General features: G+C 41.2%; 2 protein-coding genes and 1 non-coding gene across 6 annotated transcripts in view; all 3 read left to right on the forward strand.

The window, feature by feature from the left end:
- Positions 1-6,434: 6,434 nt before the first annotated feature.
- On the forward strand, positions 6,435-16,309 carry LOC110504772 (stress-70 protein, mitochondrial). Its single transcript, XM_021583587.2, has 17 exons — positions 6,435-6,748; positions 8,336-8,394; positions 8,513-8,600; positions 8,863-9,044; positions 9,164-9,288; positions 9,420-9,493; positions 11,901-12,007; positions 12,125-12,287; positions 12,402-12,494; positions 12,837-13,046; positions 13,127-13,354; positions 13,466-13,570; positions 13,677-13,794; positions 14,175-14,269; positions 14,408-14,500; positions 14,675-14,815; positions 15,013-16,309. The coding sequence occupies exons 1-17, from the start codon at positions 6,668-6,670 to the stop codon at positions 15,100-15,102; spliced, it is 2,052 nt and encodes a 683-aa protein (XP_021439262.1). The 5' UTR covers positions 6,435-6,667; the 3' UTR covers positions 15,103-16,309.
- An 878-nt stretch (positions 16,310-17,187) lies between these two features.
- The window catches only part of LOC110504773 (fibroblast growth factor receptor-like 1), a 58,458-nt gene continuing 53,144 nt past the window's right edge, over positions 17,188-22,501 (forward strand). The window contains exons 1-13 of one of the 4 annotated variants that reach the window (XM_036970310.1): positions 17,191-17,304; positions 18,091-18,122; positions 18,297-18,340; positions 18,546-18,585; positions 18,759-18,805; positions 19,046-19,134; positions 19,335-19,372; positions 19,541-19,605; positions 19,825-19,866; positions 20,225-20,271; positions 20,619-20,642; positions 20,820-20,903; positions 21,282-22,487. The gene's annotated coding sequence lies outside the window, so the exon portion shown is untranslated. Of the gene's footprint in view, positions 17,305-18,090; positions 18,123-18,296; positions 18,341-18,545; positions 18,586-18,758; positions 18,806-19,045; positions 19,135-19,334; positions 19,373-19,540; positions 19,606-19,824; positions 19,867-20,224; positions 20,272-20,618; positions 20,643-20,819; positions 20,904-21,281; positions 22,488-22,501 lie in introns of all 4 variants that reach the window. The other 3 variants (XM_036970311.1, XM_036970313.1, XM_036970312.1) reach the window with 3 other exon arrangements.
- LOC118946089 lies at positions 17,822-18,022 on the forward strand. The gene has a single exon (XR_005041275.1). It is a non-coding gene; the product is annotated as a small nucleolar RNA SNORA74 (small nucleolar RNA).

Raw genomic sequence — 22,501 nt, forward strand, 5'->3', positions numbered from 1 at the left:
TCTTCAGATTAGACAGTGAGCTATATTCCTTAGATTAGACAGTGAGCTATATTCTTTAGATTAGACTATGGTGAGCTATATTCTTTAGATTAGACAGTGAACTATTATTCTTTAGATTAGACTATGGTGAGCTATATTCTTTAGATTAGACAGTGAGCTATATTCCTTAGATTAGACAGTGAGCTATATTCTTTAGATTAGACTATGGTGAGCTATTTTCTTTAGATTAGACTATGGTGATCTATATTATTTAGATTAGACAGTGAGCTATATTCTTTAGATTAGACTATGGTGAGCTATATTCTTTAGATTAGACTATGGGGAGCTATATTCTTAAACAAAGAGTTAATTTCCTTAAATTCTACACATTTAGCCAAGAACGGAGACAAGATTTTGGCATTTTATAAATAACTTCATGCAATTCTACAAATTTTGCCATGAGACGAAGAGAAAAAATGCAGTTTCATAGCTAATTCCCTGCAGTTCTACACATTTTGCCAAAGGGTGGAAAGAAAATGTTGCTGTTTTTAATATGAGACATGAGCAAGCGTGACTAACAAAATCAATGGGGGCCAGCCGGGCGATAATTCAACCATGATTAATACAGTTCAGATAGCTGGCCGCTAGACTAACTTACCAATCTAAAAAATGTTAACTGAAATGGGCTAATTGAGTGACTATCAGTGACTGACATAAACAAGAAAAAAACTGCTGATGCACAACCAAAATGTTGAAATTTAACTTAATTGATCAGCGGGCCTACGAAAGGGGTGTCTGCGGGCCGCCAGTGGCCCTTCTATAATGTAACATTTTATTTTCCAACATAGATCAAGTTGCCTGAATTCTAGGTCTAGTCCTGGACAATGTACCTCCACAAGGCACATAACACATAGCAGGGAATTGGTACTGGCTGAAGATCCAACATTGTTGACCATTATGACACAATATAGCTACACTTCTACATCCTGTGTTGTGCTCTGTTGATGATGAAGGGGATCCAGAGTTGTTATAGCTATTCCTCTACATCCTGTGTTGTGCTCTGTTGATGATGAAGGGGATCCAGAGTTGATATAGCTACTCCTCTACATCCTGTGTTGTGCTCTGTTGATGATGAGGAGATCCAGTTTTCCTTTTAACTGCGTGGTGCATGATGTCTGAGGGTTGAATGTTGATGTGCTGTAGATTCTTGACCCAATAAAGGGGATTTAAAACTGGTCTATTCATTCAAGGAACTCACTCTTCAGGCTCCCTTCACTGTCTGAGAAGTTCAGCAGCTCCTCCAGCTCATCCCCTGTGTCATCTTCCTCCTCCTCTGCCTCCCGGGACATCTGGGGCTTCCCCTCACCTTTCCCTCCCAACTCCAGGTAGCCCTTGGCTGTGGGGTTAGGCCCTCCACTCCGTATACCAGCCTCTGCCTTAGCCTTGGTGCCTTGCATCGTAGACGTGTGCTCCTCCCAGACTGGTGTCCCCCCTGGACTGCCACCTCCTGGCCGGGTGCCTGCCTCTCCGCTGGGGGCTTCTGCACTGGGGGCCAGTGACACCGCAGACTTGCTGGTACACAGCCCCATGAAGGTCTGCTTTTCTTGTGCAAGCTTACCCTCACTATTTCTCTCACACACTCCCTAGACTAGTGATGCACTGTGCGTTCTTGATGAGACTGGCTAAAACTGGGCATTACTACTGGTGTCTGTGTTGCTTACAAGAGAGGCAGAGGAGCACCCTGTTCAGTATTTTCCATAACAGCCGTTTTGAACAGAAGCTTTTGTTCTTCGGGTTCAGCTGGGTTTCAGAGAGCCCTTGACTTAAGACTAGTATCAAGACAGCTTGCCAGGGAAGTCTGTTGGTCGCAGTTCACCTCAGCTCTCAGAGCACACACCTAATCTAAATCATAGCATCTCTATACTTATCATGCAGTGTTATTCAGACTATTTGTAAATGCTCTTTTTGGACACAATTTCTCTAAAAAGCTTCCAAAGGTGTGCCATAAACATTTAATCCGTTTTAAATCAATAAATACATTGATAAAATTGAAGAATAATTATTGATGTAGAATTGAATTAATTACAATTATATGGATTAGGAGTCAGGTATAGTTCACAGCTATTAATGTCTCATGGACAAACACATGTAACAATTACATGAGATTATAATTCTGGGTTTCCAAGATTACACCACTACAAATTAGCTTTTTCTCTATTCATAATTATGTTCAAAAAGTGAATAATATACCTTTACAGTGTCATTTATTTTTCTCTGAAAGGAGAGAAGAGGCGCTTATCTAACAGTGGCATGACCACAGGTGAGCCTCGTTTACCAAATCACTTTGTTGAATTGCCACCCTGTTTCAATCCCTCATTTCTCAAATATTATCTAGTGGGAAAGCCAAATCATCTTACTGTGATGTTAAAAGTTCTGGATCATTTACTATACAGGATAGTTATGTACAGTTGAGGTCGGAAGTCAGGTTGGAGTCATTAAAACATGTTTTTCAACCACTCCACACATTTCTTGTTAACAAACTATAGTTTTGGCAAGTCGGTTAGGACATCTACTTTGTGCATGACACAAGTAATTTTTCCAACAATTGTTTACAGACACATTATTTCACTTATAATTCACTGTATCACAATTCCAGTGTGTCAGAAGTTTATGTACACTAAGTTGACTGTGCCTTTAAACAGCTTGGAAAATATCAGAAAATGATGTCATGGCTTTAGAAGCTTCTGATAGGCTAATTGACATCATTTGAGTCAATTGGAGGTGTACCTGTGGATGTATTTCAAGGTCTACCTTCAAACTCTGTGCCTCTTTGCTTGACATCATGGGAAAAATCAAAAGAAATCAGCCAAGTTCTCAGAAAAAAATTGTAGACCTCCGCAAGTCTGGTCCACCGCCTGAAGGTACCATGTTCCTCTGTACAAACAATAGTACGCAAGTATAATCACCATGGGACCACACAGCCATTATACCGCTCAGGAAGAAGACGCATTCTGTCTCCTAGAGATGAATGTACTTTGGCGCAAAAAGTGCAAATCAATCCCAGAACAACAGCAAAGGACCTTGTGAAGATGCTGGAGGAAACAGGTACAAAATTATCTATATCCACAGGAAAACGAGTCCTATATTGGCGTAACCTGAAAGGCCGCTCAGCAAGGAAGAAGCCACTGCTCCAAAACCGCCATAAAAAACTGCACATGGGGACAAAGATCATACTTTTTGGAGAAATGTCCTCTGGTCTGATGAAACAAAAATAGAACTGTTTAGCCATAATGACCATTGTTATGTTCAGAGGAAAAAGGGGGAGGCTTGTGGAAGACTATCCGAAACGTTTGACCCAAGTTAAACAATTTAAAGGCAATGCTACTAAATACTAATTGAGTGTATGTAAACTTCTGACCCACTGGGAATGTGATGAAAGAAATAAAAGCTTAAATTTCAGTCTCGATGTGCAAAACTGATAGAGACATACCCCAAGCGACTTACAGCTGTAATTGCAGCAAAAGGTGGCGCTACAAAGTATTAACTTAAGGGGGCTGAATAATTTTGCACGCCCAATTTTTCAGTTTTTGATTTGTTAAAAAAGTTTGAAATATCCAATAAATGTCGTTCCACTTCATGATTGTGTCCCACTTGTTGTTGATTCTTCACAAAAAAATACAGTTTTATATCTTTATGTTTGAAGCCTGAAATATGGCAAAAGGTCGCAAAGTTCAAGGGGGCCGAATACTTTCGCAAGGCACTGTATTTGGCTAAGGTGTATGTAAACTTCAGACTTCAACTGTAGTTAGCCTACATAACACCATCTCTTCAGGAAGCGTGTCCACACAAGACACATTGGTCACTTCCCTAGCTCCCTAGAATAGGGTGGTATGTACCTCTAAACTAAACCACCGATACTGGGCGAGATACTTTTTAAAATGTTTTATCCACTTTGGGGCTAAGGTTAAGAATGGGGGTAGGCGATGGGAGTGTGATCCTAGATCTGTGGTTCGGGACAACTTAATTTGGTCTCACAGGTCTCATCGCATGCTGTTTGTGATTACAAAGTTTTGTCTGAGTTATAGCAGTCAGTGTACAGGTTCCACCCTTTTCTCTGTTCTACAGGGGCAACCAACATGCCTGTGAGACTATGGAACACTTAGATACTGCTGAAAGGTGCAGTGTTTTTTTTCCGCTCATAGTATAAATGCTTCAAATCCTCATCTTTTAAAGGCAATGGTCAAGTAATACAGTAGATGTTTTCCTCTGCCCTAAGGACCCAATGCATTTAATCAGGAACAAAATTGAGAGAAGTTATCTCCCATTGGATGCAGTGAATGGATGTGTAAGAAAGCAATTGTAGCCTATTTGACATGGAAGTGCAGACAACTTATATCCAGTCTCTTTGCTGTCACTGTCTCCTGTGAAGAGGCCAATCTCACATTTTATTGTTGTAGTTGGTGAGTGGGGCCAAAAGTAGACTGGTGCTGAAAGAGGACCACACAACTGGGGTGGCATTAAGTTTTGAAGAGGATCAACTGAAATGGAAGATTCCTGGTGTATGTGAAGCCCACCGTTTGGTGTGACGCAGACCCGGTGAAGAGTGTGGTGAAACAGAGAATACCCTGTCTGTCCTGTTGAGTTTTAATGCAGTCTTTTTACCCGACAAAGTCAAGTTATGATATGCCAATTATCCCGTGAGAGCTTTTGTCCCGAACCCATTGAGGTGTTTTAAAGGTGCCAAGCTTATGGTCATGTTAAAACAGTGTGTAGGAGGGAGATTCCTAGATGTGAGAAGTGTGCAGGAGGGCATGGAACTGTAGGGGTACCCATGTTTTTATTTTACTAGGCAATAAGAACAAATTCTTATTTTCAATGACAGCCTAGGAACAGTGGGTTAACTGCCTTGTTCAGGGGCAGAACAACAGATGTGTACCTTGTCATCTCAGGGATTTAATCTTGCAACCTTTTGGTTACTAGTCCAACACTCTAACCACTAGTCTAACACTCTAGCCACCCCAATGATACTGGGGATCAGAAGTGTCCAGTGAGAGAAAGGTTCAGAGTTGTACAGAAGGTGTCATATGCTGAGGCAGTGAAGAGAGTTGTAGAGGAGGAGGGATCCTAAGAGTGCTACAGTGCTTTTGTAAGGTTGGCTTCTCAGCGTTCATAGCCATGGTTATCAACTGTACCGCAGAAATAGAACGTAAATCACAGAAAATTAGATGTGATGGCAGCTGCAGAGAAGAACTTAGGTGAGACTTTACTGCAGAAGAGTGAAGAGTTAGAAGGTGTGTTAAACTCTAGTGTCCCGTCTTCCCAGGCTGCCAGTCTGGTATAGGACCAGACAGGGCCAAGTAGTGGAATGGGGTAGTGGGGTTTTAATAGGTAAAGGGTTGGTGTGGCAATTTTTTCTTCCATTTTCCCTGTCCTTTTGCCCCTTTTCATATCACAAAGTGCAAGAACTTCAAACTTACATAAATGTTTAAATAATGTTTACATAATGCTTTACTCATTTCATGTGTATATACTGTTTTCTATGCCACTCCGACATTGCTCAACCTAATATTTATATATTTTTAAATTACATTATTTTACTTTCAGATTAGTGTGTATTGTTGTGAACTGTTAGATACTACTTCACTGTTGGAGCAAGGAACACAAGCATTTCGCTACACCCACAATAACGTCTGCTAAATTTGTGAACGTGACCAATAAAATTTGATTTGACCAATGCAGTAGGTGGCAGTGTATGCACCTGTCAAATGGGTGCGATTCGCCAATACAAACATGAAGAAGAACACCGCATGACGTGTGCACCATCTTGTGGTGTAAAAGTTGAACTACTGAAAAATGTTCAACGACGCTTTCTTGTAAGGGTTTAACATCTCTGGTGTCCGTTGGGTTTTTTGTTGCCAGTTGTGCCCACATCAGAGAGGGGGTAAATAATAGCCAGCTCTTCATTAATGCATGTTGATGAGCTGTGTTGTAAAGCGTGACAAACATGAGAGTGTAAAGTAAAGTCCAATAGAGTCAAACAGATTAATAATATGCAGAAATACAAAATGTCGGCTGATCCCTTGATATGGTCATGCACTTTCATTAACGTTAAAAACGTAGTTACTTTATCCAAATGTGGTGATGTTTCATCAGACCAGACACCGGTATTACTGATGTAATTCTCGTGAAAATGTTCACCCCTTTTTCAAAATGACCTTCATAAACCCCATGGTGTGTGATGGCCGCGTCTGATCATGATTATGTTTTAGCAGAATGTATCATATAAAATAATCATACTGCACACTAAACATACATTCCTGGTGTTCTGTGAGTATCTCGTCTGTGATAATTAAATATAATACATGGGGAAAGTATTTTTGTTTCAAAAGAAATCATTTGACTCAGGCAATCTTTGGGCTACTAAAAAGGGTCAGTTTCACAATGCATAGAGCGACCCATGTGTTGGATAATTCGAGATCGTAGTTTCAAGTCAACTGCGTTGCTGAATGAAGAGCTGTCGTGCTACCATACCGGGTCTGACAGGAGAAAGACAGTCCTCGTTTTACCTTGGGAATTGTATATTTCGTGATAAATAAGATATACAGAGAGCGGGGTTAATTTAAATTCAATATAAAGTCAACAATTTGGGTTTTCATTGGGGCTCCATTTTAAAGCCAGAATTGTCAAAATGTTGAGTGTTGCAAGAACAGCTTCAAGGTCTCTCCCCTCTCCAAACTGCTCAAGAAGTGTGTCCTCCTTGATAAAGAAGGTAAATCAGCCACAATTGACAAATAATGTTAGTTTAAATGTTTCCAAGAGGTGTAATTGGACATGAAGGATAACTAATTCAAGTAGTAATGGCTAGTTCTAGCTAACAACGTTAGCTAACGTTAAATGTCGCAGCTAAAGTAGCTAGTTAACATCGTTTGCTACTAGCTGAGTACCATCTGATGGATAAAGCTGCCATCCCGAAAAAATACTAGTTAAATTAAACCTCTTAAGGATCGGCCCCTTTTTTTCAATTTTTGCCTAAAATGACATACCCATACCCAAATCTAACTGCCTGTAGCAAGGACATGCATATTCTTGGTACCATTTGAATGGAAACACTGACGTTTGTGGAAATGTGAAAGGAATGTAGGATAATTTAACGCATATCTGGTAAAAGATAATACAAAGAACAAACCAAATGTTTTTTTTGTACCATCATCTTTGAAATGCAAGAGAAAGGCCATAATGTATTATTCCAGCCCAGGTGCAATTTAGAACGTTTAAGACTGATCCAATAAATCATTGCATTTTTGTTAAAAATGTTTTATCAAGACTGTCCAAATGTGCCTAATTTATTTATCAATAACTTTTCATTTTCAAAACTTCTGCACTTTCCTCGAACAATAGCATGGCATTCTTTCACTGTAATAGCTACTGTAAATTGGACAGTGCAGTTAGATTAATTTTTCTGCCAATATCAGATATGTCTAAAGTCCTGGGAAATGTTCTTGTTACTTACAACTACATGCTAATCGCATTAGCCTCCGTTAGCTCAACCGTCCCGCAGGGGACCCACCAATGCTGAAGAAGTTTTAACAATAGTCATGTCGGAAAACTAACTGTTAGCTAGCTTATTCTCTGACTATCATAATGGAAGCCTCCCATCAAGAAGAAGAGCTAGCCAGTTAATGTTAGCTTGGCAAGGCGTGACTAGTTGTACTGTTAGTTAACTAGCTAACTTACAGTAGCCAGCTTGCTAACTTTTTGCCAAGCCGGAGTTAGCCAGGATGTTTTCTTTATCTATATCATGTGGTGTTCTTCTGAATAGACATACCAAGTAATGTCCCTTAGTAAGCTCCCACTATGGTCGCTAATGAACAAGTAATGGCTAGCTAGTTAACGTTACCCGCTTGAAGTGATTGAATTGCAAGTGGTTTCAAACCCTTAAGCGGTTTGTTATTTTGTGTAAGATAAGTTAATGAAATGTGCAGGTCTTGTTATAAAGGGGGGCGTCATTAATCGTGAAAATAACACCTGTGACCATCACTGTGGTGTCCCAGGGCATGATGTTCAAATGTCATAACCAAACATCATTTTAGACAAGCTATGTAGCTATTTCATTCTTAACTGCCTTCATGTTGCTGGACCCCAGGAAGACACGGCAGCGGCTAATGGGATTCCTTAATAAATACAAGTACATTCATAGACAATGTTTTATACCACATTAGGATTATTGTGCATCCATGCCCTGTGTTAATTTAAAAAATATACCAGTTTGTTTTCATTTATTGGTTGAAAAGGGTTAAGGACAGATTTCACTAATAAGTAGTCATGATATGGTAGCTAACCAATATTTTCCCCATAGGCTTGCTGGAATGGATTTCAGCAAGATGCTCTCAGGTCTGTGGCCAGATGTGACTATTCGTGAGTATTCTTTCCTGAAGTTTCTAACTCTTTTCCCAAGTAAACTAATTAATATCAATATAGCATCCAAGAACATCTCTGACCATTTGTGCTTACCTTGATTTACGTTGTTTTCCAGATCAGAGGCAATCAAAGGATCAGTGATTGGGATTGATCTGGGTACAACAAACTCCTGTGTGGCGGTTATGGAGGGCAAACAAGCAAAGGTCAGTTTATGTTTTGAGATGGCAGTGTTGTCACCCTCTGGCATGTTATCACATTTATTTATAAAGCCCTTATACGGAGTGCTAATATAGAAACCCAACCTAAAACCCTAAAGAGCAAGCAATGCAGATGTAGAAGCACAGGTTATCATTTCATCAGGGATTTAATTACGAATGTTTGACCTGTGTGATGAAGAGAACGTCTTTGAAATCATCTTTTGATAGTTGTTTTTCTAGACTGTTACTGACTAGTTTGTTGTGACAGGTACTGGAGAATGCAGAGGGAGCAAGGACAACACCTTCAGTGGTCGCCTTCACAGCTGATGGCGAGAGACTTGTTGGCATGCCAGCCAAAAGACAGGCAGTCACCAACCCTAACAACACCCTCTATGCCACCAAGCGTCTCATTGGTCGTCGTTACGACGATGCAGAGGTTCAGAAGGACCTGTGAGTGTTTTACTATATATCTCTTATATACCTTACTAGCCATTGTAAGGCATCATTAGTTGGAAATGATTTTGAGGTGTAGATAAATTCATGACCGGTTTCTCTTTGTGGCTTCACAGGAAGAACGTGCCCTACAAGATTGTCCGTGCTTCCAATGGTGATGCCTGGGTCGAGGCCCATGGAAAGCTCTACTCCCCCAGCCAGGCTGGTGCCTTCGTGCTGATGAAGATGAAGGAGACAGCAGGTAATCTACCTATCAATTAGTGTTCATTGCCCCCGTAGGGGGAACTAGCATGCCAATTCTCTGTTACCAACTACCCCTGTCTGTGTGCTAAAAAAAAGCATGCACTCATTGTAACATTGTCCTGGTTTTAGAGAACTACATGGGTCATAATGTGAAGAATGCAGTGGTCACTGTGCCAGCCTACTTCAATGACTCCCAGAGACAGGTATCAGCCTTACTTTATTTCTTCAACTTTGTCTGCTGAATCATTCATTACTGGCAAACACTGGTGACCGAAAGTCACTTTGTCGCTAGCTATGCCTTTGCCATTGACTCACAGAATGGTGCTCTATCAAGCCTCTCAACTTTGATCAGTGTATTTGTGTCTGGCTGCATTTACACAGGCAGCCCAATTCAGATTTTTTCTTTACAAATTGGGCTTCTTTTTTTAAAGAGGTCAACCGATTAATTGGAATGGATGATATTAGGATGATATTAGGCCGATTTCAAGTTTTCTTAAATAGGTAATCTGCATTTTTGGACGCCGATTATATTGCAATCCACGAGGAGACTGGACCGGATTTGACCATATTAATGACCTAAGGCTTGTATTTGTTTGTTTATTATAATTAAGTCTGATTTGATAGAGCAGTCTGACTGAGCGGTTGTAGACAGCAGCAGGCTCGTAAGCATTCAATCAAACCGCACTTTCCTCCGTTTGCCAGCAGCTTTTCGTAATGCTTCAAGCACAGCGCTGTTTATGACTTCAAGCTCCCGAGATTAGGCTGGCAATACTATAGTGCCTATAAGAACATCCAATAGTCAAAGGTATATGAAATACAAATGGTATAGAGAGAAATAGTCTTAGAATTCCTACAACCTAAAACTTCTTAACTGGGAATATTGAAGACTCAAGTTAAAAGGAACCACCAGCTTTCATATGTTCTCATGTTCTGAGAAAGGAACTTAAACGTTAGGTTTTTTACATGGCACATATTGCACTTTTACTTTCTTCTCCAACACTGTTTTTGCATTATGTAAACCAAATTGAACATGTTTCATTATTTATTTGAGACTAAATTGATTTTATTGATGTATTATATTAAGTTAAAATAAGTGTTCATTCAGTATTGTTGTAATTGTCATTATTACAAATATATATAAAAATTGGCCGATTAATCGGTATCGGCTTTTTTCTGTCCTCCAATAATCGGTATCTGTGTTGAAAAATCATAATTAGTCAGCCTCTACTTTTGACCAATCGGATCAGCTCTGAAAAAGATCTTTAACTCCCAGATTAGAAACATTTCTTGTGATATTGTGTAGAAAGACATGACTTTACAACTTCAATTACTAAAATGTCTTATTTTTTAATTTAACCTATTTTGACAGGAAAGACCTATTGAGACCTAGGTCTCTTTTCTAAATGTGCCATGTATAATACAATATAAAATACATATTAAACACTATATACAGACCCAGTCAAAAGTTGACACACCTACTCATTCAAGGGTTTTACTTTATTTGTACGATTTTCTACATGGTAGAATAATAGTGAAGATGTCAAAACTATGAAACTACACACATGAAATCGTGTAGTAACCAAAAAAGTGTTAATTAAATCCAAATATATTTGAGATTCTTCAAAGTTGCCACCCTTTGCCTTGATGACAGCTTTGCTTTGCTTATAATGTCTCAAGCAGTTTCATGAGGAATACTTTTCCAACAGTCTTGAATGAGTTCCCACATATGCTGAGCACTTCTTGGCTGCTTTTCCTTCACTCTGCAGTCCAACTCATCCCAAACCATCTCAACTGGGTTGAGGTTGGGTGATTGTGGAGGCCAGGTCAACTGATGCAGCACTCCATCACTCTCCTTGGTCAAATAGCCCTTACACAGCCTTAAGTGTGTTGGGTCATTGTCCTGTTGAAAAACAAATGATAGTCCCACTAAGCACAAACCAGATAGCATGGTGTATTGCTGCAGAATGCTGTGGTAGCCATGTTGGTTAAGTGTGCCTTGAATTCTAAATAAATCACCATGAAAGCACCATCACACCACCTCATCCATGCTTCATGCTGGGAGCCACACATGCAGAGATCATCCGTTCACCTACTCTGCGTTGCAGAAAGACACGGTGGTTGGAACCAACGACCTCACATTTGGACTCATCAGACCAAAGGACCATCATATTTGGACCAGAATGCAACCACATCTGTATGTAATGACAATATGCTCATGTCTCCGCCCTAACAATGGGAGCCGTTGTCCCAAAGGCAGGAAGGTAGGCGACAAGCTTAGGTCCAAAATAAGCCCATAGAAACGCAGTTGGCTTATTTTGGCAAGAGTGAAACTTCTCGCTTCGCCTCTTCCTCTCTGCTGTGCTTCCCTGCCATCGTTCGCTTTGTAACTGACAGGCCCCTGCCCTATCAATAGATCGCTAGAAGATGCATATGTTCATTCTAGCGGGAGGGGGCCCGACGGACTAACGAATTGAAACTTTAAATTAAAAGTAGCCTAAATAATATGAAGTGGAAAATGTAGCAGGCTGAAAATGAGTCTAACCGGCTGAATAGCCGACAGCCGGCACTAATGAAAAACGCTGTGTAATGAGTAGGTAATTTTGTTTACAGGCCACAAAGGATGCTGGTCAGATTGCTGGGCTGAATGTGCTGCGAGTCATCAATGAGCCCACTGCTGCTGCTCTGGCCTACGGTCTGGACAAGACTCAGGACAGAATGTAAGTATAACAACCCTACAAACTGCTGGAAGGCTTCTACGACACCTAAGCAATGACCGTGACCTTATTTTTATCCATGCTTTTAGCTCATGTTTCACACCTGTCCCTGACTTGCAGCATTGCCGTCTATGACCTGGGAGGTGGCACCTTTGACATCTCTGTCCTTGAGATCCAGAAGGGCGTGTTTGAGGTGAAGTCCACAAACGGAGACACCTTTTTGGGTGGAGAGGACTTTGACCAGCACCTACTGACCCACATTGTGAAGGAGTTCAAGAGGGAGGTGAGAAGGAGGAAGCATCCTGGATAAAGAACTATGTGATACCTTTATCTGACCAAGCACATCTGCCACATTCAAGCCAGCCATTTTTATCAAACCTTTGGTTTCTCCTTCCAGTCTGGAGTTGACCTGACCAAAGACAGCATGGCTCTGCAGAGAGTAAGGGAGGCAGCCGAGAAAGCCAAATGTGAACTGTCATCATCCCTGCAGGTGAGTTTCATCCCACAGCAGACGTTTATTCTTATCATTAGCTTGGCAATGAAATAAATAAGGTCTTGGTCAATAGAAATGACTTGCTTGTATTTTATACAGTCCCTTCACCCTCATGGTTTGTGTTGTAAGATCTGTAACCCCTAGCTGTACCCTCACACGGGGGCAGCTCTAGTAGAACAAACATCACATTCCACTGCATCACTCCTCTGAGCTAGGCTGTCCATCATCCAAATGTAAGATAGTTCAAGTATGGATGATGCAATATGTAAAACCTGTATATGTTACCTCCCTCTCAATCTTGATGTAAAAAAATGTTTACGGACACTTTTTCTCCCACAGACCGACATCAATCTGCCCTACCTGACCATGGATGCCTCTGGCCCCAAGCACTTGAACATGAAGATGACCCGCTCCCAGTTTGAGGGCATTGTGTCTGACCTGATCCGCAGGACAGTGGCCCCCTGCCAGAAGGCCATGCAGGACGCTGAGGTCTCCAAGGGGGACATCGGAGAGGTGCTTCTGGTCGGTGGCATGTCCCGTATGCCCAAGGTGAGCAGATCTCCCAGTTTCTATCCCACCTCATCATGCTTTGCCCCTCTCTGACCCTCCATTCTACGGTCTCCTCTCAGGTCCAGCAGACAGTCCAAGACCTGTTTGGTCGTGCTCCCAGCAAGTCAGTCAACCCAGATGAGGCTGTGGCCATTGGAGCTGCCATCCAGGGAGGTGTTCTGGCTGGAGATGTTACTGATGTGCTCCTTCTGGATGTCACACCACTGTCTCTCGGTATCGAGACCCTCGGAGGGGTGTTCACCAAACTCATCAACAGGAACACAACCATTCCCACCAAGAAGGGCCAGGTGCGGGACAAACATCCAAATTTGTTCTGGCTGGTGAAAGCTAAATTAATTGTATATACTTCATTGTCTTACCTCATCAGTGGTACTGATGCATTCCTCCTCCTCGTTCAGGTGTTCTCAACAGCAGCTGATGGTCAGTCCCAGGTGGAGATCAAGGTGTGCCAAGGGGAGAGGGAGATGGCAGCAGACAACAAGATCCTGGGACAGTTCACTCTGGTAAGTGTCCTAGCTGATTCATACTAACTCAATTTAAATGGGATATCTTTAAATTCTCTGGTGTATCTGATGTAAACAATGTCTTACTGATGTTTCGTTCATGCAGGTTGGAATCCCCCCTGCCCCACGTGGAGTACCCCAGATCGAGGTCTGCTTCGACATTGACGCCAATGGAATCGTCCACGTCTCTGCCAAAGACAAGGGCACAGGCCGCGAACAGCAGAGTAAGATCATCAAACAACCTGCCCTTGAAATGCATGCTTTCTGTATAGGGTGCCGTCTTTCGGATGGGACGTTAAACGGGTGTCCTGACTCTCTGAGGTCATTAAAGATCCCATGGCACTTATCTTAAGAGTAGGGGTGTTAACCCCGGTGTCCTGGCTAAATTCCCAATCTGGCCCTCAAACCATCACGGTCACCAAATAATCCCCAGTTTACAATTGGCTCATTCATCCCCTTCCTCTCCCCTGTAACTATTCCCCAGGTCGTGGCTGCAAATGAGAACGTGTTCTCAGTCAACTTACCTGGTAAAATAACGGATAAATAAAAGTAGGATTTCAGTAATGTATTTTTACTTTACACTGCTTCTCCTTCACTTCTCCAGTTGTTATCCAGTCCTCTGGTGGCCTCAGCAAGGACGACATTGAAAACATGGTTAAGAACGCAGAGAAGTACGCAGAGGAGGACCGGAGGCGAAAGGTAGGTTTGACATTCTCTTATCAGCTGTCGGTTTGAACTTTTATCAGTTATATCCCCAGCTGGAGTTGGGCTGTGTTTTGAATAAGGTGTGACTGAATGCTGACAGTAATCCTTGGTGTCCTGTTTGTTTTTGCCTAGGACCGTGTTGAGGCTGTTAACCAGGCCGAGGGCATCGTCCATGACACTGAATCCAAGATGGAGGAGTTCAAGGATCAGCTTCCTGCTGATGAGGTATGTGGGACATTTTATTATAATAATACGTAGGATTTTTAAAGCTTTTTACAAAAACCCAAGGACACTGAACAGCAAAGTGTACATAACTATGCCTCTGAAACATCCCAAACAATCCCAAATATTAGGAAATTCCAGTAGTCCTAGTATTTGAGTTTGTTCCCCATCTTTCAGTGCAACAAACTGAAGGAAGAGATTGCCAAAGTGAGAGACTTGCTGTCACGGAAGGATGAAGAGACTGGCGAAAACATCAAACAGGCTGCCACCACCCTTCAGCAGGCATCACTCAAACTCTTCGAAATGGCTTATAAGAAGGTAATTATTTCAGCACCCCAACATTGTCCAGTAGTTTTTTTTTGTTCACTTGCATTTGTAAAGGATTGTGGCCAGCCTGGAAGAAGCCTGGATTGGTTGCTTAGCTTGTCAATTAAGAGCCCAACATTCTTTCACAATGGGTCAATTGATATATTGCTGTTATATTTATTAACCAGCTGTTCTCCATTTGGTCTCAGATGGCATCAGAGAGGGAAGGTAGCAACGGCGGCTCTGGATCGTCATCGTCAGAAGGTGGAGCTGGAGAGAAGAAGGAAGGCCAGCAGTGAAACCTTTGCACTTGTGTTTGTCTGGAGACATGGACTGATGGGCTTGGGATTGTAGACCTGTTGTCCTGAGTGGCAGCTATTGTATTCTAGTCATTCTCACATGCTGTGTTTTTGCAGTAAAAGGTATACGGTATATGTCATTGAGTACATTTACATGCACAGTAATAATTTGATATTAAACAGATTATGGCAGTAGGCAGATGATGCAATAGTCATGTAAACACCTTACTCTGCTTATCATAATCGGCGTACGGTCAAAATTGAAGTAAGCATACGCTGATTAAAACACCAGGACATGTAAACATTTTGTAATCGGCGAAGTGAGAGTTCAGAAACAACAATGTATGCGTCTTAGAATTTGTTTTCACATACAAACTATATGTCCGAATTTGGAATCATATATGTGGTGGTAGAATATTTTGATTGCTGATTTTTCAGAGTGCCATGGGGTCGCCTGAGTTCATGTGTCCATGTAAACGTGATTATTAGGGAAATCGTTCTTCTTGCAAAGCGTGTAAATGTTTAAATTGAACTATTATATTAATCTGATCATCCAGAATAATCTCATTAGTGTGTGCATGTAACTATACTCTGTGTATGTTCCTCCACCCCTTTATAATTTAATTGTGAAAGACTATATATCCTGTCCATTTTAAGAAAAATTATTTGCATCTGTTGTGAAGTAGTGAACTGTTTATAGCAATTGTGTTAGTCTGACTGACTGATGTAATTTTGGGTTTAATTTTTCCATGTAGCTCTGCTGGTCTAGACAACAGTGGAAATGCAATAGAAGAAGCTTGGCTTTTCCCTAGCTCCATCCTGTTTCTGTTTATCTGCTCTATGAAAACAGTTGGCATATGTACAGTGATATGAGTAGCGTGTGTGTGGTTAAAGATGAATCTTTATTTGTTATTCCATTCAGTACAGAAGAGCACTCATTCTTCTTGATTTTTGTCAAGGGTATAAGCTGAGAGAATGATTAGAAGCTACCATGCATACAAATAGATTTTGTTTTGCCATAACTATTGTATGATGTTTAAGCTGCTGCCTATCTGACAGATATAGTTGGCAGCAGTAGTCTGTGAAAAGGAGAAAATAACCAGTTTGGTATGAGGTGGATTTATTGTCAAATTTTAGATTGATTTGATATTTGGGTTCTCAATTACTGTTGCTAACTTTCCTAATAAAAGTCTACATTTCAACAGTGGTTTTGGATATGAGAAATTGGCAATACATTCATTGTACTTTTGCTGGGACTGAGGCAGATGATGTGGAGTCAAGCCAAATGTATTTGTCACAGACATTAACCAGGTTTCCAACCACCCTTTTTATGTGAATAAAATGTCGGATAAAAAATGTTTCCACCGACATTTTTCGGTGAACTTTACAAATGTCGACAAAATACACTCGATAATGTGGCATCTTTTTGTGGAGGTAAAATTCCTTATGCGAGAATTGTCGGTGGAAACGCTTTAATGCGCAAATATTTATGAATATTGATATAACAATCATATCCAGGATATATCACAACCGTGATTATTTGTTCGTGATTATTTGTTAGCCCATAAAGCGGCGCACAATTGGTCCGGGTTTGGCCGGTGTAAATAAGAATTAGCTCTTAACTGACTTGCCTAGTTAAATAAAGGTTACGTTTAAAAAATAATATCGTAGTAAACTGCGTGTGGTCCTCCCACTACGACTCGCCTGGAAAGCGGGCAGTTTATTGCCGCGTTCAAGACAACTGGGAACTCGTAAATCTCCGAATTCAGTGTGTTCAAAACATCTGGGAACTCGGAAAAAAATTGAATGGTCATCCAACTCGGGCATTACCGCGTTCAAAACAACTGGGAACTTGGAAAAATAGATGCCAGTGATCTTCAGGTCGGATAGTCGGAGCTCTAGGAGGCCCGAGATCCCGAGTTGGATGACTGTTCAAATCGATTTCTCCCATTCGGACCCCCCCCCCCCCCCCCTTCAATGAATACATTGAAGTCGGATATTCCTGAGTGCCCAGTAGTTTTGAACGCGGCATAAGGTCACAGCGCCAACGTTTCTTTCTTGGAGGTATAGACCTATCCCACAATTCACAGCGGAACTGTAGTCTATGGTGCCAACAGGACTATAAATTTGCAAGGGGCTAGATTTCAATCCCTTTTCTGTCTAACATGACAATGAAGGACAGTCGTGTTTATTTGTCGTCTGGTAAGCTTTTCCTGCTTTTAGGACAGTTTGAATGAAAATCCAGTTATTAATGTTAACGTTGTAGCTAACGTTAGCTAAATAACACAATTGTGTGGAACTTGCAGGGGCAAGGTAGGAATGTTAATTTTAAAAAAAGCTGGCTAAACGTTAAGTTAGCTAGCTAACTTAAATATACGATTAACATTACCTTGTTCAGGTAGTTACTAGTTTCAATGGCTGCCATTTTACTATTGACTGTTTGAGAGGCAAGTTGGTAAGGCTAACTTAACATTACCTAAATAATTGGCAAGTTTCACATGCAAGGCCGAGATGACACGTGGTGCCACGCAAAATGTCGGCCAAGTTGGCTAAAACAGTCATTCGCTACCATTTGTTTCATAGTACTTTGTCAGTGATACTTTTTACCTACACATGTCAGTAGATATGGAAGGGCTGCAAGTGGGAATAACTTGATCCCCTTCAAGGGAACTGTTTCCCACATTCTAGACTTACAAAATCACGATTGGCTAGTTCGTGACCCAGTAGTAGTCAGCTGTACAGGCCAGCCCCATGCCTGAGTTAGTGTTACACTGCTGGGAGAGAAAGGCTCAGCTAATGTAGCTTGGTCCAGCAGACACTGTTTTAGTGGCTGTTGGTGCTGAGCTGTAGCGGAGCTGTGCCCCTCTGACTGAGTGGGCTGTACCCACACTGGGGCAACCCTAGTAGAAGGGCTAACAAATATTTTATTTAATACAGCCACATCTGTAGTTACTAGTGAATTTATATTCTACTCATTTATTATTTCAGGAAATCCTGGGAATGAATTCCAACTATTGAAGGTGAGAATAAGAATATTGTAAATGGGTATGTTCTGTGCAGTGATTTAACACATTCTTGTGTATGGTGATGAACCTTTGACACAGCACAATTCTCAATGTTTGTCTACATATTACTTGCTCATATTTATATGGCTTATAGCGCAATGTCTTAAGCATTCTTTCTTTGCATTTCAGGAAAATCAATTGAAGTCTCTTGAACTCTATACAATGTTTTGAAGGTGAGGACGTCTCAGTAGTTGTAGCAACTTCATGAACAATCACTTTAATGTGCAGTGATGCGAGCATTATAGCTTTAACCCAGCTTTCTTACTGGCGGTGACGACTTTTCAATTCTGAGCATGTTATTAATGGCTGTTATGGCCGCTACATTGTGTTTGTGCTGTAAGGACTTTGATCATTCCTAACTAAATTATTTTGTTTCAGGGAAGCCTAACTGAAATATTACTTTACAACTCCTTTGAAGGTGCGGATGGATCAGAATTATAGCTAAAAGACATGCGTACTGTGCAGTGATGATGACATCTATCACCTACTTATTGTCTAGTGAAGAACCTTCGGAACCCTGAGCACACTTCGTTCCTGAATACCTCACGTCTACATTCTGTGTATATATTAATGTTTTCCTTCATCTTCCAGACAAAGCATTGGATTGCTTTGACAGGATTTGATGGCTTTATTTAAAGGTAATGTACCTATACCATGTTTGTCTTTTGGACCCAAGCTGTACTCATAATCATGGCAGAGGCTACTTCCTCGTTAGTGATCTCTTTTCCTTGGGAGAATAACCCAGGACTTTGGCACAGTTTGAAGTAGTCTCCATCTACAACAATCTGACTAGAAGACCTGAGACACTTTTACTTGTAATATGTTGAAACTAAACGTTGTGTTGCTGTGTAATGAGATTGGTTTGTGTACCTCAACAGGATTGTTCCTGTCTGGACTTGAATGGGGGTATATAGACTTATGCATCCTGCAGGTGACTCCCTAAACTCCAGGCCAGACCAGATGCAAGGTGATGAATGACCTTTGAACATGTTGCTTTCTGAACCCAAATGGTACTGTCATAACTTAATGTGTGCTGATGAGAGCTTTATAGCTTTAACCCAGCTTTCTTACTGTTGGTGAAGACTAGTTAACTCTGAGCACATTTTTGTAATGGCTGTTACTGTGTACAGTATTTACTATAACTAATTCAATTTCTTTGCATTTCAGGACTACTTGCCAACTACGGAATGCTTCAACTATGCAAGGTGACGATGGGCATTATTTTACTAAGATATGTACTGTGCAGTGATGACATGTATCACCTACTTGATGTCTAGTGAAGAACCTTCGGAACCCTGAGCACAACTTCCTGAATGACTCTTACTGTCTGTTCTTGTATATGTTGCTCATAGGCTTTCTCCTTTCCTCCTCAGGAATAATGTAGATGAGACTGGAGATGCTTAGGCTGTTTTGATGGCTTATTTGGAGTCGATGCAAGGTAATGCACTCTAAACATCTGAAGTGATTCTCCAACCCAAACGGTACTTCCATAAACATGCTGTGCAGTGATGCAAGCATTATAGCTTTAACCCAGCTTTCTTACTGCTGGTGACGACTTTTCAATTCTGAGCACGTTTGTAATGGCTGTTATGGCCGCTACATTGTGTTGGTGCTGTAAGGACTGATCATTCCTAACGCAATTGTTTTGGTGTTTCAGAGAAACCTGACTACGAAATATTACTTTACAACGCCATTGAAGGTGAGGCTGGATCAATTATACTCAAAGATGTGCTGTGATGACATTTATCACCTACTTGATGTCTAGTGAAGAACCTTTGGAACCCTGAGCACAACTCTTCAATGACTGTTTTATGTATACTTTGCTTGTCTGCATAGTATTATATAAGGACTTTATTTTACTTCAGGTAGACTTACACTTTAGTGGGATGCCACAGCTCCATTCAAGCTATGGATGGGTTAGAATGATTGTAGCTTAACATACGCATGTACTGCATTGATAACTTTACTCACTTGTGAAGAACCCGGAGCACAGTTCTTTCCTGACTGTCAGTCAACTTTCATCTGTATTGTTCATATCCGTTTCCTTCATCTTCCAGACAAAGCATTGAGTTGCTTCGACGGGACTTGATGGCTTGATTTAAAGGTAATGTACCTATAACATGTGGATTGTCTTTTGGACCCAAGCTGTACTCATAATCATGGCAGAGGCTACTTCCTCGTTGGTGATCTCTTTTCCTTGGGAGAATAACCCAGGACTTTGGCACAGTTTGAAGTAGTCTCCATCTACAACAATCTGACTAGAAGACCTGAGACACTTCTACTTGTAATATGTTGAAACTAAACTAATCTGTCGCTGTGATGAGAGCTTTATAGCTTTAACCCAGCTTTCTTACTGTTGGTGAAGACTCGTTAACTCTGAGCACAATTTCTAATGGCTGTTACTATGTGCATAGTATTTATTGTAACTAATTAGATTTCTTTGCATTTCAGGACAACTTGCCAGCTATGATTAAGGTGAGGATGGGTGAGGTTCTGTAGCTGAAAGACATGTACTGTGCAGTGATGATGACATTTATCACCTACTTATTGTCTAGTGAAGAACCTTCGGAACCCTGAGCACACTTCTTTCCTGAATACCTCACGTCTACAATCTGTGTACATATTGTTAATATTTTCCTTCATCTTCGACAGACAAAGGGGTGGCAGGTAGCCTAGTGGTTAAAGCGTTGGACTAGTAACCGAAAGGTTGCCAGATCGAATCCCTGAGCTGACAAGGTAAATCTGTCGTTCTGCCCCTGAACAAGGCAGTTAACCCACTGTTCCTAGGAAGTCATTCAAAATAAGAATTTGTTTACTGACTTGCCTAGTTAAAGGTAAAATAAAACAGCATTGACTTGCTTGGACAGGATTGACAGCTTGATTAAAGATAATGTACCTAGAACATCTGGAGTGATTTAGTTTTGGACCCAAGCTTGTACTCATAATCATGACACAGGCTATGTCTCCTTTGGTGATCTCTTTTCCTTGGGGGAGAATAACACTGGACTTTGGCACAGTTTGAAGTTGTCTCCATCTACAATCTGACTAGAAGACCTGAGACATTTGTAATGTTGTATGTATACTAATGTGTCTGATTTGTGTGTACCTCCACAGGTTTGTTCCTGTCTGGATTTGAATGGGGGTATAGACTGCTGCATCCTGCAGGTGATTGACAACGCCAGGCCACTTGGCTTGACCGCCACTGGCAGGGTTCAGTGATGTGTGGATCAATGGGCAATCCCTGTGGTTACATCTGTGGAGTTGGCATATTCAGGGTGATGAAATATTTTATGACTGGGTTGAATGATTAATAAAACACAATCATGCCTCCTAATTCTTGAGCAAATCAGACAGGCTGTGATTATTTGGTATTTTGGTCGGGTGCAGTTGAATATAAATCCCCAGTCAGGGTTTATTACTAATTGTGGGTGAACAAATAGCTGACCTGCACTAGTTCATATGACCCCAACTGTTCTATCCTGAGGAGTCGAGCATTGCATAATCCTGACATGTCAGTGTTTCTGAACAAATGTACCACAATGATATGATTGTATTACCTCAATTGTGGGCCCAACTGCATGAAATTGATTTTCAAATGGTGCAAAATAAAATTATCCTTAAATGAGTCATGTCATAAATCCATAACTGTTGGTTTAACTTTGTTTATTAAAGACAATGGCACAACAGACTTGACTCAAATTGTGGTTACCCCAAATGAACCCATGTACAATAAATTCGTTGGTGGCGCTGCAGAATGGTGTAAGTGTTTAAAGGTCATATTTTGGGAGAATGTTTGGCAACCCGGGCCTTTGAGTGCCGATAATACTTTGCTGGATGTCTAATTGGACGGTTGATTTGAAAATGGCAGTGAATGGTTTACAACAATCTTAACGGTTTTGAGGGAAGATGACATTGTGCAAAGTAATTTACTGCATGAATGTTATGAACCAACCCGATGGGGGCGCCGGTGAGGAGCAGCGCTCGAGCCGGTCCAGGATTGGCCAATGGTATGCCACAGCTGTTCCTGGAAAAACTCGTGTATGTTCCTCATGGCGAAAGGGATTCAGAAGGGCACACCAGGAGTGAAGAGCAGTGCGCCTCAAAACTGAACTTTTGCTTTTTGAGAGGAGTGGCGTTTAACCCTTTTTGAGGTACTACTTGGGCAGGTAGTCATTGATAAATAATTTCAAGCGTGGAGGATAACCATACCGATAAAACTGATTGTACAATAGATTGGATTATTACTTCTGACTTGACAGTGAACCAATTGTTTACATCAGTTCAGTGGAAAGCATCTGGCTGGCAGAGGAGACCCAACATGTGAGTGTGCCCAC

Source organism: Oncorhynchus mykiss, chromosome 31, assembly GCF_013265735.2.
Source record: "Oncorhynchus mykiss isolate Arlee chromosome 31, USDA_OmykA_1.1, whole genome shotgun sequence".
Classification (NCBI taxonomy): domain Eukaryota; kingdom Metazoa; phylum Chordata; class Actinopteri; order Salmoniformes; family Salmonidae; genus Oncorhynchus; species Oncorhynchus mykiss.

Coding starts and splice junctions, on each gene's coding strand:
- LOC110504772 (XM_021583587.2), top strand. CDS start 6,668: ATGTTGAGTGTTGCAAGAACAGCTTCAAGGTCTCTCCCCTCTCCAAAC. Junction 8,395..8,512: donor GTGGCCAGATGTGACTATTC/GTGAGTATTCTT, acceptor GTTGTTTTCCAG/ATCAGAGGCAATCAAAGGAT. Junction 13,571..13,676: donor TCCTGGGACAGTTCACTCTG/GTAAGTGTCCTA, acceptor TCGTTCATGCAG/GTTGGAATCCCCCCTGCCCC.